The 17,559-nt window shown below is 30.5% G+C and overlaps 2 protein-coding genes across 2 annotated transcripts; both read left to right on the plus strand.

Moving 5' to 3' along the window:
- Positions 1 to 4,020: 4,020 nt before the first annotated feature.
- Positions 4,021 to 7,212, plus strand: LOC131638999 (uncharacterized). The gene is made up of 5 exons (XM_058909524.1): positions 4,021 to 4,729; positions 4,823 to 5,041; positions 5,688 to 6,223; positions 6,332 to 6,548; positions 6,632 to 7,212. The coding sequence occupies exons 1-5, from the start codon at positions 4,021 to 4,023 to the stop codon at positions 7,210 to 7,212; spliced, it is 2,262 nt and encodes a 753-aa protein (XP_058765507.1).
- Positions 7,213 to 12,288: 5,076 nt separating this feature from the next.
- LOC131639002 (23 kDa jasmonate-induced protein-like) lies at positions 12,289 to 13,689 on the plus strand. The gene is made up of 2 exons (XM_058909527.1): positions 12,289 to 12,820; positions 13,236 to 13,689. The coding sequence occupies exons 1-2, from the start codon at positions 12,371 to 12,373 to the stop codon at positions 13,425 to 13,427; spliced, it is 642 nt and encodes a 213-aa protein (XP_058765510.1). The 5' UTR covers positions 12,289 to 12,370; the 3' UTR covers positions 13,428 to 13,689.
- Positions 13,690 to 17,559: the final 3,870 nt, after the last annotated feature.

Consider the following 17,559-nt stretch of genomic DNA (forward strand, 5'->3'; position numbering starts at 1 on the left):
ACTAATTTTAATTTAATTACTATTAATCTAATTGATCAGTATTAAACTAATGAGTCGAATTACTATTAAATTAATTAATTATTATTTATCTTGAATTAGTTTGAAATAAGTAAATATTTATTTGTGTGTTATTTAATTTTAATTTACATATAATTTAATTTATTTCTAATCGATTAAATATATTGAGGATATACATTTATAATTTTTTTTAAATTGATGTATTATTTGAAATTAGTAAATATTCATTTGTGTGTTATTTAAAATAAGTAAATATTTGTCTAATTCTAAAGTGATTATCATTTATCGGACTAAGGTTCGAGACCTCATTTGTACAAATTTTGTAATTTTTATTTTAAATTTAGAATTATTTAATATTATTAAAAATCTTGGAAATTATTTGACATGAATACATATTGGCTTAGTGATAAAGACTTAAGATATTGTTAAAAAGTTTTGGATTAAATTCCTTATAAGAAACAATTTTGAATTTTTGGATATTATTAAATTAGAATTGTTTAAAAATGAAATTATAATTAAAAATCAATTTAGTATTGAAAAAATATAAAATATAAAATCAATGTGGCAGTCCTGTCACGGTTTAAAAGTATGAAAAAATCGGTTTGAAAAAAATATTAACAAAAAGACTAATATGACCCGGTTAAATTTTGTTAGGGATTAAATCGGGTCCTTTTATTTGTGAGGGACTAATTTGGTTTCTGTAATTTTTGTGAGGGACTAAAATCGGTCTTCACAAAATGACTTTTTTAAACCGACATTATTTCATTGTTTGCTATTGATGGTTGATGGATAATATGGACAGAGATTTCACACATTAATAATAAACATGCTTTAATTCACGGGTCATAAACATGCTTTAATTCACGAGTCACTATCCGTAACATATTTATTTTAATCAATATTTATCATTGTTTAATAGGTATAATCTTTATTTTAAAATATAAAAAAGTTTCATGTTTTCTTCTTCTTTTTGTATGGCTGTTTTATTCAATTTAACGTATATATGATCATTATTCATTTTACAATTAAATATCTCATTTTAAATTTATATGAATATAAATACATTTTATATTTTATATTTTATAGGGTATCAAATAAATTTATCATGAATATAAACATAAAATATATCGGTTTATAGTTAATATAGTATAATATAGTATAGTGATAGCAACAAGTTTGGACCCTGCTAGATCTAAATTACTTATAAAGAAAACTATTTATTAAAAATCAACTTAATGATAGTATTATATATATTTTTATTTTAATATATAAAAAATTTTATGAGTTAATATCAATACAATATTTATTTTAATTTAATTGACAAAATTTTTATTTTTAAATATTATTTTATCTCTATCTCATGATTCTTTTTTTTTCTTTTTTTATGATTATTTAATACAATTAAATTTATATAATTATTTTTCATTTTTCAATTAAATAAAATATTTTAAATTTGCATTTTTAAAAAAAAATTAATTTGCATTCATTAAATTTTCATTTTTTTTCTCCAACTCACATGTTATTTATTTTACATTTTGCTTATGTGCAAATTGCTCATAGTTCCTTTTATTCATATTATTCATATCGTTCAAAAAATACTACACAAGAAAAAATTCACCCGTGCGGAAACACGGATCTCTGACTAGTTATTTATGTAAAAATCAATTCACACATTTTTTGATAGATAAATAATGAGTGAATATTTTTATTCAATCCACTTTATTTCATTTTCCTAGATTTTTTATTATGTTATCCGGACCATATGAAAGTGATAACTAATAAGTTAATGATAATAACAAATTATTGAAAGATGTTGGGGGTATGGGATTTAAGAATTGCAGTGCTTTCAATTATGCGATGCTAAGCAAGCAAGCTTGGAGAATTATGGCTAATCCCTATACTATTGTCTCTCGTCTTTACAAAGCCAGGTATTTTCCTAATTCTGATTACCTCAACTCTAATATTGGTCATAATCCCAGTTATGTATGGCGAAGTATTTGGAGCTCCAAATTTGTGATGAAGGGAGGTCTCAAATGGAGTATAGGATCAGGAGAGAATATTTCGGTATGGAATCAAAACTGGATTTATGATGGTACTTCTATAGAAAACCCGTGGCCTCATAATTTACTTGTGAGTAATCTCAAAGTCTCCGATTTGTTGATGCCAAATGGTAAACAATGGAATCATGAGTTGGTTTTGTCTTTAGTAGGGGAAGAGATTGCGCAAAAGGTGCAAAACACACCGCTCTTTGTTTCGGTCCGTGATGACAAATTGATTTGGAGGTGTGAAAAAGATGGAAAATTCTCGGTTCGTAGTGCTTATCGTTATTGCATCAATGAAGCTATTGATACTTCTCATCTTAGAATTAATGAAAATTGGAATCTGTTATGGAATATTAAAACTCCCCCGAGAGTGAAGAATTTCTTGTGGCGGCTATGTCGAGATTGTGTGTCTACTAGACGGAGGCTTTTGGATAAAGGGATCTCTTGCCCAGCCACTTGTGTTGGTTGTAGTAATAATGAGGAAAATTCCTACCATCTTTTCTTCCAGTGTCCCAAAAGTATCGAGTGTTGGACTAAAGTGGGGCTATTGCCCATGTTGCAACAATGTATCAGCAATGGAGGGACGTTCGCTTCTGTTATTTTTTCTTTTTTGCAGGTTTCAAATCATGACCATCTATCTTTGTTCTCCGTCATTCTTTGGAGCATTTGGAAAGGGAGAAATAATCATATTTGGAATTCCGCGGAAGAACCGACAGAGGTAATATGTCAGCGAGCGGCTCAACTTTTGGCGGGATGGAAAAATGCTCAACAACATCGCCAAAACAGTGAGATTAACAATCCTCGGTCAATTATTACTAGGTGGTGCAAACCTTCTGCTGGTCGTCTCAAGTGCAATATTGATGCATCCTTCACCCAAAATAAGGTAGGCATTGGTATTTGTATTAGAAATGATGCGGGTCAGTTTATTGCAGCTCGAACAGAATGGTTCTCCCCATGTACTGAAGTGACTATAGGAGAAGCCATAGGACTGTTGTCAGCTATAAAGTGGGTTATCAATTTGGGTTTTGATAATATGGATTTTGAATTAGATGCAAAGCAAGTTGTCGATGGTGTGATCTCTGTGAAGCCAAACGACTCGGAATTTGGAGCTATCATCAATGATTGTAGAAGGTTAATTACTCTCTCCTTAAGGAACTCTCATGTTAAGTTCGTTAGAAGACAAGCCAATGAGGTTGCTCATGCTCTTGCACGGGTGGCTCCATCCCTAGCTAGTTTTCACAATTTTACTGATATTCCAACATGTATCCAGAATATTATTATTAATGAAATGATATAGTTTTCTTTTGTCAAAAAAAAATAAAAAATAACAAATTATTGAAGAAATGGTTCTGTATCTTAATTGACTTCTTCGTAATGGAAACAAATTATTAGTGTGGCAACTGGCAATAATTTAATGATAGCTAATAAGATACCCGATCATCTGAAAGTGATAACTAATAAGTTAATAAGTTAAGCGTATCTCTAAAATTATTATTTTTTAAAAAAAAATTGATTTCGGAAGTACACTTTTGAAAACAAAAAAAAAAGTGATTTGGAAGATGTATTACCGAAAACATAAAAAAAGTGTTTTCAGAGATAAATTTCCAAAATCAACTTTTATTTTTGAGAGAGGAGTGTCTTCGGAGATGCATATCTGAAATATTTCAATAATTATTAAAAAAATTAAAATCAAGGTGAATCAATATAATTAATAGGATAATTAATTGTATTAATTAAAATATATTATAAAATATATATATATATATATATATATATATATATATATATATATATATATATATATATATATATATATATATATATATATCAAGATAAAATATATTATAACATATATTTATTCATGGCGCGAGTTCCACTAGATTTTACTTGTTCACTTTAGCATGTGGAGATACAAATTCAATTAAATTAATGAACCACAAAGTTTCTATACTATTAAAAAATGAGGATCTTACATACAAAGCTTAACCAAATATACTTTCTCCTTGATTGTAGATATGTGTCTCCAAGTGAAGCATGTTGGAGAATTTTTGCCTATTCTATTCATGGAAGAAAACCAGCTGTTGAACGATTATTTTTTCACTTGGAAGGAGAGAATTCAGTGTACTACAAAGATTTTGAACAAATTGGAAACGTCCTACTTAAAGCAAGTGTGACTGAATCAATGTTTACTTCATGGTTTGTTGCAAACAACGAATATGAGGATGCCAAGTTATTGACTTATGGGCAATTTGTCTCTAAATTTGTGTATATAAAAAAAACACAATGTTGGAGACCGAGGAAGCGTGGTTACACAATTGGACGTTTAATTTGGGTGCCCCCCACAATAGGAGAATTGTATTATATGAGAATGTTGTTAACTGTAAAGAAAGGACCGACAAGTTATGATGATCTCAAAACAGTTGAAGGGGTTAAACATAAAACTTACCGTGAGGCTTGCTTTGCAATGGGATTTCTACAAAATGACAAAGAGTTCATTGAAGAAATAAAAGAGGCATATAATTGGGGCTCAGGCATATTCCTAAGAAAAGTGTTTGTTACTATGTTGTTATCAGCTTCAATGAATCGACCTGACCATGTCTGGCGAAACACTTGGATATATCTGTCGGATGGAATTCTATACAAACAAAGGACTTTGTCAATGAATCCAGGTATTGCATTCATTATGTTGTGTTGAATAAATCCACCAACTAATGCGTTCATTTTGCTACGTTTGTTTTACTAATAGTATCATATTTATTCAGGGTTGTCTCTATCTACTGAAGAAACCCAACAACTTACTTTGTTGAAAATTGAAAAGCAATTACAAAAAAATAGAAGGAGCTTACATGAATTTAAGCCAATGCCATATCCAAAAGATTATGTTATAGATTTTCTTGGGAATCGATTGATATACGATGAAAGACAATATGATGTTGCAGCAGAGACAAACAAATTTCAAGAATTGCATCAATCCTTAACAGGTACAACCTATATCAATAATTGCTGATAAAATTTGGATACCCCTATTAATAAGATATATATTCATATTAATATAGATACACAGTATTAATATAGGTCAATGTAAATACCTATTGGCTAATCAATTCAACTTTAATTAAATTCATACCTTTACGAGTAATACTTTTTATTGTTAAAATACTCAATTGAAATTAAGGATTAGGGGAGACTTTATAAAAATTATGTGCTCAGGATGCAGCACTACTGTAGGCTGCAATTCTAAATCATAAATCACGCGAGTGCCCAATTTGGCCACGGGCTATAACCATCCAATATCATAAATTTGTTTGTTTGCAAGGCTTCCAAATTTATGTCATTGAGTACGATAGTTAACACTTGTTGAAATTAATAACAGAAAACACACAGAAATTAAAAACACAAAACAAACTTAAATAAGACTTATAATTTAAAGAAGTTATACAAATATTATTCAATTGGGCTAATATTGTTTTTATTCATGAACGTAAATCAATTAATTTGTATACACCCAACGAAATTAAAAAGAATTTTGTACAGAGACTAATGCTATTTTTGGGTAATATATGTTTGTACAGAGACTATTATGTTTGGAGTACATTGACTAATGCTATTTTTGTTTTATTCATATAGATGAACAGTTGAAGATTTTTAACGAAATCAATCAAGCTGTTATAGATCAAAATGGAGGTGTCTTTTTTTTATATGGTTATGGGGGAACTGGAAAAACATTCATGTGGAACACACTTTCAGCAGCCGTACGTTCAAATCGTGACATTGTTTTGAACGTTGCATCAAGTGGTATTGCAAGTCTACTTCTACCAGAAGGAAGAACGGCCCATTCTAGATTCAAAATTCCAGTACCATGTCTTGATTCATCTACATGTAACATTGATAAAAAAGACGACCTTGTCGGGTTGTTGAAAATTACCAAGTTGATTATATGGGATGAGGCTCCAATGGCAAATAAGTGGTGTTTTGAATCACTTGACAAGTCTCTCAAGGATATCATGGGGGAACCAAATAAACCATGTAAGGAAATATTTGGAGGAAAGGTTGTAGTATTTGGTGGTGATTTTCGGCAAATTCTACCGGTTGTACCAAGAGGAACTAGGTCTGATATTGTGCATTCAACCATAAATGCCTCTTATATTTGGGAACATTGCAAGGTTCTAAGACTAACCAAAAATATGCGGTTGGTCTCGGGATCAAGTTCTAACAATGTTGAAGAAATTTAAAGTTTCTCAAAATGGATTTTACAAGTTGGAGATGGAAAGATCTCCAAAACAAATGATGGATATGCTGAAATTCCTATTCCACCTGAGTTTCTTTTAACAAATTTTGTGGACCCAATTGAAACCATTGTTACAAGTACATATCCCAACCTACTTGAAAATTACAGAAGAGCTGATTTCCTTCAAAGTAGAGCTATTTTAGCTTCAACTATTGAAATTATGGATGAAATCAATGATTACATTACTAACCTTCTTCCAGGTGCTAATTTATTTTTCATGGATGCCATTTAGTTTTATGCTTATTTTATGTATGTAATTCTAAACACTTTTTTGTTTATTCAGGTGATGAGAAAGAATTTTTGAGCAGCGATTCTATTGATAGATCAGAAGCAAATGACAATGAGGCATTCGAGCATTTGACTCCTGAATTCTTAAGTTGTTTGAAAACTTCTGGTCTACCTAATCATTCCATGAAATTAAAGATTGGCACTACCATTATGTTGATTAGGAATTTGGATCAATCTGAGGGACTTTGCATTGGTACAAGGTTGACCGTTTCAAGGTTAGCAAATCATGTCATCGAGGCTAAGATTATATCAGGTACTAATATTGGAAACACTATTTACATACCTAGGATGTCTCTGTCTCCTTCTCAATCTCCTTGGCCATTCAAACTTATTAGAAGACAATTCCCCATAATTGTATCATTTGCCATGACAATAAATAAATCTCAAGGCCAATCATTAGACCATGTTGGTTTATATTTGCCTAAAGATGTCTTCAGCCATGGACAACTATATGTTGCAATGTCTAGAGTTAAAAGCAAGGGAGGTTTGAAATTCCTCATTCATGACAAAGACAAAATCCCATTAGTTCAAACTACTAATTTGGTTTTCAAAGAAGTTTTTCACAATGTTGTATAGGTAATTTAACTCATTTTCTACACTATTATAGCCTTTTAAATTCTTTGTTTTATAATATGTCATGTTCGTTGAATACTTTTATTTTTCATATGTGGTACCTTAAGAGATAATATATCATCTTCAATGGTTTACTTTTATATTATATAATTATTTGCTAAGTTATTGATATTCTTAATGATATTTTTCTTTATTTTAGGAATTTGATGCTGAACAACATTCTATTTGGCATTAGCAAAGCACTTTTGAGGATTACAATCAATACCCCATCTTTTATTCTAGAATTGCCCAAAACTATAATATTAAGACTTGATTTTTTGTATCATCTGAAAATAGTCGGTAATCTTACATAATAACTTTTGACATCTATATTTTAAGGGAGAAATTTACATATTTACTAATTATGGGTAACACTAACATAATATGTCTGAAATTATGATTTCATTCTTACAACTTACATATGTGTACATTGCGTTTATAATATATTATATATATTAAGAAAAAACTTACCCGTGCAAACGCACGGGTCTCCTACTAGTAATAGATAATGTAATACTAGCTTATCACACTGGTCGTAAATATGCAAGTTACCTAATGTAGTATTTTAATTTCTCATTGTATGTTTAGATGTGTCTACAACAATGATTTAAATTTTAGGTACCATTGTTATATAAATTTAATATTTTATGTATCTGACTTCCTACATAACTTGGACAAAAGATTGATTCACTCTTATTAATTTCATTTGGAATACAATTGGTCTTATCTCTCTATCCAATTTGCTTTTATGATAAAGATGACACTATTATGCAAAACGTGCAAAATGGTACTTAAATTAAATAAAGTGTATGCTAGCCTTCATCTCTTTGTACCTTTGTATGAATTGAAAATTTTCAAATAAATTTGTATTATATTATTTTATATGTTGTAAGGTTTTGTTCTGTTAATATATAAAGAGAAAATAGTGATGTACTGACAGCGTAAAATAGTTTTACACTGTCAACCAATCACAATCAAGTATCCAATTAAAATAATTTTTTACTTTTGAAAAAATTCAATAACATGGCAAATTGGTGGTTGTTTATTGAATGACACTGTAAAACTATTTTACACTGTCGGTGTATATCCATTAAACTCATATATAAAATGAAAATAGGCACCATTGCATTTCTAAAACAAAAACTGTGTTCCAACATCACTCCTGCTCAATTATGTATTTAAAAATTTATATATATTTTGTAGTAAATCTTTGGGTACTAGATTTGATTTAACTTTTTCTAACTTCTATTAATTTTATTACTGAAAAACTCATTATTTTCACGATTCACTATCACCACAATACTTTTTTAATCTTATTCAACAAAATATTTATATATATATATATATATATATATATATATATATATATATATATATATATATATATATATAAAGTTATCAGTGATATTTGTAATATTTTACTTCCAAAAATGATGTTTTACATTAACATTTCTAAGTATATTCTTAAGAACCATTAAGATATATGTGCTCTCTTCATTAAGATATATGTGCTTCTTTCGTTTGTACTATATTATTCACATTACGATATGAATTACACGTGCGGACGCACGGGTCTTCTACTAGTAATTTAATGATAGCTAATAAGATACCCGGTCATCTGAAAGTGATAACTAATAAGTTAATAAGTTAAACGTATCTCTGAAATTATTATTTTTTTTTTAAAAAAATTGATTTCGGAAATGCACTTCTCAAAAACACAAAAAAAATGTGATTTCGAAGATGTATTTCCGAAAACATAAAAAAAGTGTTTTCAGAGATAAATTTCCAAAACCAACTTTTATTGTTGAGAGAGGAGTGTCTTCGGAGATGCATATCTGAAATATTCCAATTTTTAATTTTAGAATATTTTGAATATGCATTTCCGAAAAAATCCAATAATTACTAAAAAAATTAAAATCAAGGTGAATCAATATAATTAATAGTATAATTAATTGTATTAATTAAAATATATTATATATATCAAGATAAAATATATTATAACATATATTTATTCATTGCGCGAGTTCCACTTGATTTTACTTGTTCACTTTAGCATGTGGAGATACAAATTCAATTAATGAACCACAAATTTTCTATACTAATAAAAAAATGAGAATCATACATACAAAACTTAACCAAATATACTTTCTCCTTAACGATTTATAAAGTTCATATTTACATTAATTAAGAAAACTCAAATTTTATTTATTATTTTAAAATATATTTGATAAAAATATATAAAAATAAGTTTTATTAATTTTATTTATAGAAAAAATAAATTAAACGTAATTTATATATAATTTTATTTTAAAGAAAATAAATTTATAAAAAAATATTTTTTTCCTTATACAAATAACTATGGTTAACGTGAAATTATTATTTTTATTTTTTGGCATTTATGATTTATTGAAATGTAATTTTGTTTTCATTAAAGTGTATATCAATTAAAAATAAACTAAAATTCTATTCCATTAAAATCAAAATTGTACCATAAAAATTCTTAATTTTAACCATTAATTAAAATTTATTAAATTTCCAATCAATTTAAGGATATTTTATTTACTCATCAATTATTCCAATCAATTTAAGGATATTTTATTTAATCATCAATTAATGATAGTTTTATTACTCGTCAATCAATGATACTAACCCCATTTTTAATGAAAATAAAAAGCATTTATTATTGTCTATCTAGGAGGTTAGAAAAGTCTAGAAGCAATTTTTTGGAAGTATACTACCGAAACCTTTAAAAATGAGTGTTTTCAGAAATGAATTTCCAAAAAATTTTATTTAATATTTTCGGAAGTATATTTCTGAATTTTGAAAAAATTTTGAAAAAAAATTACTTCGGAAATTCCTTTTCGTAGTATCATCTCTTGTCTGTGTGACCACTTATGTTTTCACACTTAACTATGGAGTTGATATCCTCTCCATTTCTTCAAAGAAATAGAAAGTGCAATTACCTATATAAGTTTGCATTGTATAAATATCAAAGTATATAAAATATATGTCATACTTATAGATAATATAAAAGTATTATTTTTTAAAAATTTAATAATGACAATCTCCATTTCTTTTGAGAAATGGAGAGAATCTCTACTCTTAATTATGAGCATATACACTTTTGGCTTTTTTTTATAATTGTATTTATTCTATGACAAAAGAAAATAATAATATTATAATACACACGTGAGCCACACTTTGAATAGAGAAAATAATAATATTATAATACACACGTGAGCCACGCTTTGAATAGACAACTTAGTGATAATTGATTAAAGTCTTTCATGCTAAGATCTACAAAAATCCCTATATCAGTAACCATGTGTCATCGTGGTCCCTCCTATATTTGTTGTTGTCTAATGGTTGTTTCATCGTGGTCCCTTCCATTACTTCTTGTCAGAGTATATTATATTTGTTGTTATCTAAATGGGTGTGTCATCATGGTCCCTTCCATTGTCTAATGGTTGTTTCATCTTGGTCCCTTCCATTACTTCTTGCCAGAGTATTATATTTGTTGTTATCTAAATGGTTGTGTCATCAGTCATCATGGTCCCTTCCATTATTCCAAATAGCATACAAAATGTCCGACATTATTTTTGTCCGTGTGACCACTTATGTTTTCACACTTAATTTATTATAAGCATATACATTTTTGGCTTTTTTTTGTATCAATTGTATTTTTTGTTATGACAAGAGAAAATATTGATTTTATAATACACACGTGAGCCACGCTTTGAATAGACAACTCAATGGAATAGACAACTCAGTGATAATTGATTGTGGAAGAAAAAATAATGGAAGGGACCACGATGAAATAAAAATAATCAACTCAGTGAAGTAAAAATAATTAACTATTGTTTTTAACATCTCAACAAGCTTTATCTTTATCGGGAAAACCTTCGAAAAATCTAAAATACATCTGCTTCGGAGATACATCTCTGAAGTAATTTTTTTTTTAAAATTTTTATAGATTTTGGAGATGCATTTACGAAAAAAATCCAAAAAATTAGGATTTTGATTAATTCGGAGATACATCTCTGAAATATACCCAAATTTTTTTGATTAATTCGGAGATACATCCGAAAAAATCCCAAATTCACGTATCATAAATTTTGATATGATTTATAAGTTATAAATAATAATTATTATATATTTCTATTCTAATTCATATTTTAAAATTTAAAAATAATTTAAATTTCAAAAAAATTAAAATAATTTTAATTATTAAAATATAGTTATAAATAATTCAAATTCATGTTTCTACGGTTGATAATAATAATGAAATAGATCAAGTAAGAATAATGATAAAAAAATCATTTTTCATAATTAATTATAATAAAAAAATCATTTAATTTTTCATTTAATTAAAAAAATTAAAAGAAGATTTTGTCTTAATTTTATTTAGTGAATAAAATTTATATTTAATTTTATGCAAGAGTAACTAAATATGTGATAATTAATTTTTGGTGCTCATATGAGAAATCATATATACACTATAAAAAATACAAAAAAAAAATTCTTACAACACATTCTTTAATATATATTTTAAACATGTTCTTTTTAGTTGATTAAATTTTACACTCCTATAAAATTACGTTAGTCTAATTTTAATTTGTTAGAACCCTGTAAGTTTTAATATCAATGCTTTTTCTTTTTGAAGAACTTATATAAATGACAATCACTACCTTCCTGTAAATGAGTTCAAGGGACAAATTGAAACTGTAAATGAGTTCAGGGGACAAATTAAAACGAAATACAAAGTTTATGGGGCAAAATACTAATTAGCCTAAAATAATTTAGAGTGAAAGTCGTTTAATTAAAAAATAGAATTTTGCTTTTACATTGCGGTTTTTGAAAACGTGTATTTTTTTGTTTTCTATAGTGTTTTACATTGCGGTTTTTGGTCTAATGTAATGAAACATATAGTTTTTTTGGCTTAAAAAAAAAATTCCCTTTTTACTCCTTTTTTATCTTAAAAAATATTTGCAAACAAACCCCTCACAGCAACACTTGTACTATAAATGTGGTGACATAGAAGCATTTATTTGAACACAAAAGATAGTGCACTTCAAAAAAAAGAGCACAAGAAAGAGAGGAAAAAAGGAAAGAAAATAAGATCATGAGTGCTTTTGGAGTACCAATAACAGATGAAACCTTAAAAGCTATGTCGAGGTATAAAGGCAAAACAATAACACAAGAAGATAGAGCAAGAGAAGCAGTGAGGCTGATCCATTCAGAAGACAAAAATTTGAATGCTCTCAACCATGCATTGACTCTTAAGTTTAATTATGGTGACGGAGTTTCCACACTTTGTCTTCTCTATAATGCTACTGGGGATACCCTTGAGATCGTGGATGGCCAAAAACAGGATTGGCATGGTTCTGTTGAGAAGGAGGAGCCGCCTCGGTCCTTCGACAACGGCCAGTGGGTCGCTTTCCTCCACACACATCCAACCTCGGGAACTTATGGTTGCGAAGCTGCTCGGGTATACCGTGGAAAGAATATTAAAGGAGATGTGCGTGACTTCCTGGTTGCTTGGTCTACCCCATGGGGCTCCACACAAAATTCAGTAAGTTTTCTATTTGCCTTTTTTTTAATGGTCTATAATACACATATTTTTATATTTCTAGTGATTTGAGCCCCTATTTTAGCTTTTAAGAATATATATAATCAAAACAACTTTTAGGCCCTATTCCTTTCACTTGAATTTTGCAAAGGTGATATTGTTTTTATTTATTAAAAATAGATAAATACTTGATGAAACTGGTAGTTACTTGTTACAAGAACTGATTTCTACTTACTCGTTGTATTTGTTAATTGATTATTTTTACCGTTTAATTGAATAAATGTTAATTTAATATATTGATCAAAACTCATACATGATATTTTTCTACAAGTTGAAGAAAACACAGGGTATGGTATCATACAATGCTTGAGTTTTTAAACAAATAGCCATAAAATGATCATACAATGGTTTATTGTAGGCTTACACCGAGGTCCGTGAAAAGGATCATTTTCCACCTCATTGGGATTACATTAAAGGGCAAAAGCTAGAACAAGCTGGCAAAATCACCAAGGATGATGACGAATACCTTGCCTCAACAGTCAGTATTGGTGGCATCACTTCGCCAGAATTCATTGCAATACTCCAGCACAAATTTAGCCCATTGCCATGAGGCAAATCAACCCCTGAGTTCGTTGCTCAATAATTAATAATTAATAATAAAAGTGCACTAATCGTGTTTATGTTATGAGTTGTATGCTTGAATGCTCAATAATTAGTAGTCAAAGTGCACTAGTCGTGTGTATGTTATGAGATGTATGCTTGTATTTTTATTTCTTGTATTTTCTTTTCTGTTTTTTTTCTTTCTTCAGTGATGTACTCATGTACAAGTATCATTTTAAATTTGTGTTAATGCAGCGAGCTAATATTCTCAAGAGACTTGACATGCTACACATATACTTCCTCTTTTTCTTAGGCTCTGTTTGGTAAAACTAGCTGGTAGCTTTTAGCTTTTAGCTGGTAGCTGATAGCTGGTAGCTGATAGTTGATAAGCTAATGTGAGTGTTTGGTAAATTACCTGTTTCATTAGCTGATAAATACAAAATGACATTAATGGCATTTTAATTAATGAAGGTAATAATATATTTTAGTTAAAATAATAAGGGTATTAATGGAAGAAAAATTCACAAGCTAAAAGCTACAAGCTCAAAAGCTACTTCAAATAGCTTTTGAAAAAAAAAGCTAAAAGTTAGTAAAAAAGCTACAAGCTAAAAGCTAAAATAGAATTACCAAACAGAGTTTTTTTATTAATACGAGCTGAAAAGCTAAAAGCTCAAAGCTAAAAGCTCTTTTTTTTGTCTTACCAAACAGACTCTAAATAAGTGGAACATGCCCCTGAGGCAATACCTCGACTGGTAAATGACTTTGGTGTAAAGTGTACACCGACACACCGTCGCCTCTTCTTACCTGTGAGAAAGGGTATTTTAATTAAATAAATAATTGGATATATATTGCTAAATTAGTATATTAATGATAGGCTATGAACCATCTACCACCCACTGCCCATCAGTCCCCACCGCCACCTACACCACCGGACCTACATACACCACCACCACCCCACCGGAGATCCCTCGAATCCAGTGAAAACAAGCCCAGAAAACTAACCAACGTCCATCGAAAACCAAGCCATCTTAAAACCCCCGAAAACACCACGCATTGTAGATTTGAAACCACCCACCACCTCCTCTTCCTTCAAACCAAACCGAAAGCGCGACCAGAAAAAGAGGTAGTCGAGAGAGAGAAAGAGCGGCCGGAAAAAGAGGAGGTCACGCGTTAGTGATAAAGACTGGCAAGGTGAAGGAGAAGGTCGTGCGACCTGAAGAGAGGATGTCGGAGTGGCGAACGACGACGGTTTGAAGGATATAAAGATTGGAGGTTACGAGCGTCGTTAAGAGTTAGGGTTAGGAGGAGAAAAAGAATAATCATGTATAATTAGTAAGGTGTGCGTAGTCTCTTACTCCGCTTGGGTCAAACTCTTCAGGCTTCATCTTCGTGGATACAAAGTACTCCACCACGTTGACGGCTCGACACCTCAGACAAAAACAGATGCCGCATATAACATATTTGGGCCTTTTAAATATTTTATAAAATTATGGGATAATTGTTTTTGTAATCCATAAAGCACGTAGAATTTCTCCATCAAGTTTAATAATTTTTGAAGTTTTCTAAGTGCCTCAAGACAATTTTGAGATTTCTGGATTGTTAAATTAATAATTAATTTTTGAAAAATAATTTTAATGAACGGCCAATTGGAGTCGCTCATAAAAATTCTGCATTTTAATGTAACCAAGATTCACAATTTTTGAAAAATTCTAAAGCCAACAAAACGATTTTACAAACAAATTAAATTAAATCGAAAAAACTGAATTTTATTTCCATAAAATAGGGGTGAACCTTCCCGAAGCCCTAGAGGGCGCGTCCGGGGCGGCTGTGGACGGACGGCATACCCGTGGAGACGTCTCTCGACAACAGAAAAGCTGATCCGACATTTTAAAAATTTAATCATAATCCAATTTTAACACCGGGCCCATAAAGAGGGTGTATTGCTAAGCTTATTTTTTTTTAACTTATAAGTGACCAACTTATAAGTTGGAAAACAATTTATAAGTAGATAACTTATAAGTTGTTAGAGTTATTTTGACTTGTTTGGCTAACGTAACTTATAATGAGATTTTTATTTACGTGTTTGGATAAGAGTAACTTATAAATTGTAAAAAGGGTAAAATGACTTATAAGTACATCACATTTTTGGTAAAGTTATTGTTTTATTGTTAAGTAGGGGTATTCAAGTAATTTGCTTGGTTACGGAGTTTGGGGTTGAGTGGAGTGCCAAGGACCTGTTTCATGGATTTAAAGAGTATGGTGATTTAGTTGAGGTGGTTATCCCTCATCGGAAGGATCGTAGAGGTAAAAGATTCGGCTTTGCACGCTTCCATAATGTGGAGGATGAGAATATGCTTGCAATCAAGTTAGACAACACTATGCTTGAGGGCAAGAAGCTCTTTGCCAACCTCCCTAGATTTCAGAGAGGTGAGAGCTCTAAGACAAGAGTTCCAACGAGGGGGATCCAAGTGAACAATAGAGGCAATGAAGACAAAGGAAGAATCGGTTCAGGAAGGATTGATAATCGGTCTTTTGCGGAGGTTGCGATGAACCATAGGGCAGCTGAGATGAGATATGGTGGGGCTTCAGCTGTTAAATCTTTTGCGGTAGCAGCGGAACCGGAGGACCTCATTAGATATGGAAGAGCGTTTGTCGGAACCTTGAAGAATCCGGCAATGTCACCGATGTTGAAAAAAACCTCGAGAGGAAGGTGGTTTGGGAGTCAAAAACGTAGAAATAATGAACTTAGCGTTACTTAGCAAATGGAAGTGGAGGATTTTGGTGGAGGATGAGGCGGTGTGGGGAAATATTCTTAAGGTAAGATACAGAAATTTAAAGTTGAAAATCCTTGTTGGTGATATCTCGGTCGTTAAGAAACATGATTCTATTTGGTGGAGGGATATCTTAATATCCGATAATTATGCTTCTCTCGTTAATCATAATTTTGCAGGTGAAATCGGGTGTCAAGTGGGTAGCGGCTCTGCTGTCCCATTCTGGTACAACAATTGGAAGGGGCAGCCAACTTTGATGTATCAGTATCCGGAGCTTTTTGTGAATGCGAGGTCCGGTTCTGTTGCGATAATGGATGCTGGCAGCGGTACAAATGTTGTTTGGTCTTGGAAGTCAGCGGAAGAATTGTTTTTCAACAGCAGCAGCTACGTCTTATTATGGCAGGAGCTGGTCGAACAACTTGCTGACTTTCGACCTACGGAAGGGATTGAAGACAGATTTACTTGGAGCTGTAACAATGAAGGAGTTTTTAAGTTAAATTCTTGCTATGATAGATTCTATGAAAAGCTTAAAAGTCCCCCCTTATGCTCTTCTATTCTCAAGAAAATTGGTTTTCTTTGGAGGATTAAAGCGCCTCCTAAAATCCTTTTTTTCGGGTGGAGAATTTTCCATAATAGACTAGCCACAAAGGATCAATTATTAAAAAGGGGAATATCTTTGGTAGATGGAGGGATAAGCTGTGTTTTTTGCCAATTGGAGGAGGAAAATTTATCTCATCTTTTAGGCGGTTGCATTGTCATATCTAGTATTTGGAGGAAGGTGTTCGAATGGATTGGTCTGATTGACAATTTAGTTTTGGAGGAATTCGAGGGGTATTTTGATTTCTTTGAGAAGGTGAAGGTTAAAACCAAGAGATTTATCATTGCGGTTATTTGGCTAGCTACAGCGTGGAATATTTTGGTTGAGGCGTAATGCGCTCATTTTTAGAAGTGAGTCTTTTAGCTTCTCCGAATGCGTGTCGGGCATTGTTTTTATATCTTGGAATTGGCTTCAATCGTATTATGTCATTAAGGATTATTGTAACTTTCATATTTGGAATATCCTTCCTCTCAATTGTTTTGAGTAGCAGGAGTTTTCCTAATGTAGGTTTCGGTTCGGAGTATCCATAATACTCCTTTTTAATCTCATTGCTTATTAAAAAAAAAAAAGATCTAAAATAAGTTGGTGTGAATTTTTTTTAAAACAACTTATAAGTTGAATGTTAAAAATGTTACCAAACACATATTTTTGTCAAAATCAACTTATAAGTTGATTTTGACAAAAAATAAGCTTATGATGTTTTGGTATATTAAGCATTTGTTTACTTCATTACATGGTTTTTGGGTTAGATGGTTACATCACCTAATGTGAAA

This window comes from Vicia villosa, unplaced genomic scaffold, assembly GCF_029867415.1.
Source record: "Vicia villosa cultivar HV-30 ecotype Madison, WI unplaced genomic scaffold, Vvil1.0 ctg.002496F_1_1, whole genome shotgun sequence".
NCBI classification, from domain to species: domain Eukaryota; kingdom Viridiplantae; phylum Streptophyta; class Magnoliopsida; order Fabales; family Fabaceae; genus Vicia; species Vicia villosa.

What these genes read in the sequence shown, in the direction of transcription:
- LOC131638999 (XM_058909524.1), top strand. Translation starts at nt 4,021, where the DNA reads ATGAGGATCTTACATACAAAGCTTAACCAAATATACTTTCTCCTTGAT. An exon ending in GACTTTGTCAATGAATCCAG is followed by an intron (nt 4,730 to 4,822) that starts GTATTGCATTCA and finishes ATATTTATTCAG; the next exon opens with GGTTGTCTCTATCTACTGAA. An exon ending in ATATTTGGGAACATTGCAAG is followed by an intron (nt 6,224 to 6,331) that starts GTTCTAAGACTA and finishes GGAGATGGAAAG; the next exon opens with ATCTCCAAAACAAATGATGG.
- LOC131639002 (XM_058909527.1), top strand. Translation starts at nt 12,371, where the DNA reads ATGAGTGCTTTTGGAGTACCAATAACAGATGAAACCTTAAAAGCTATG. An exon ending in GGGGCTCCACACAAAATTCA is followed by an intron (nt 12,821 to 13,235) that starts GTAAGTTTTCTA and finishes GGTTTATTGTAG; the next exon opens with GCTTACACCGAGGTCCGTGA.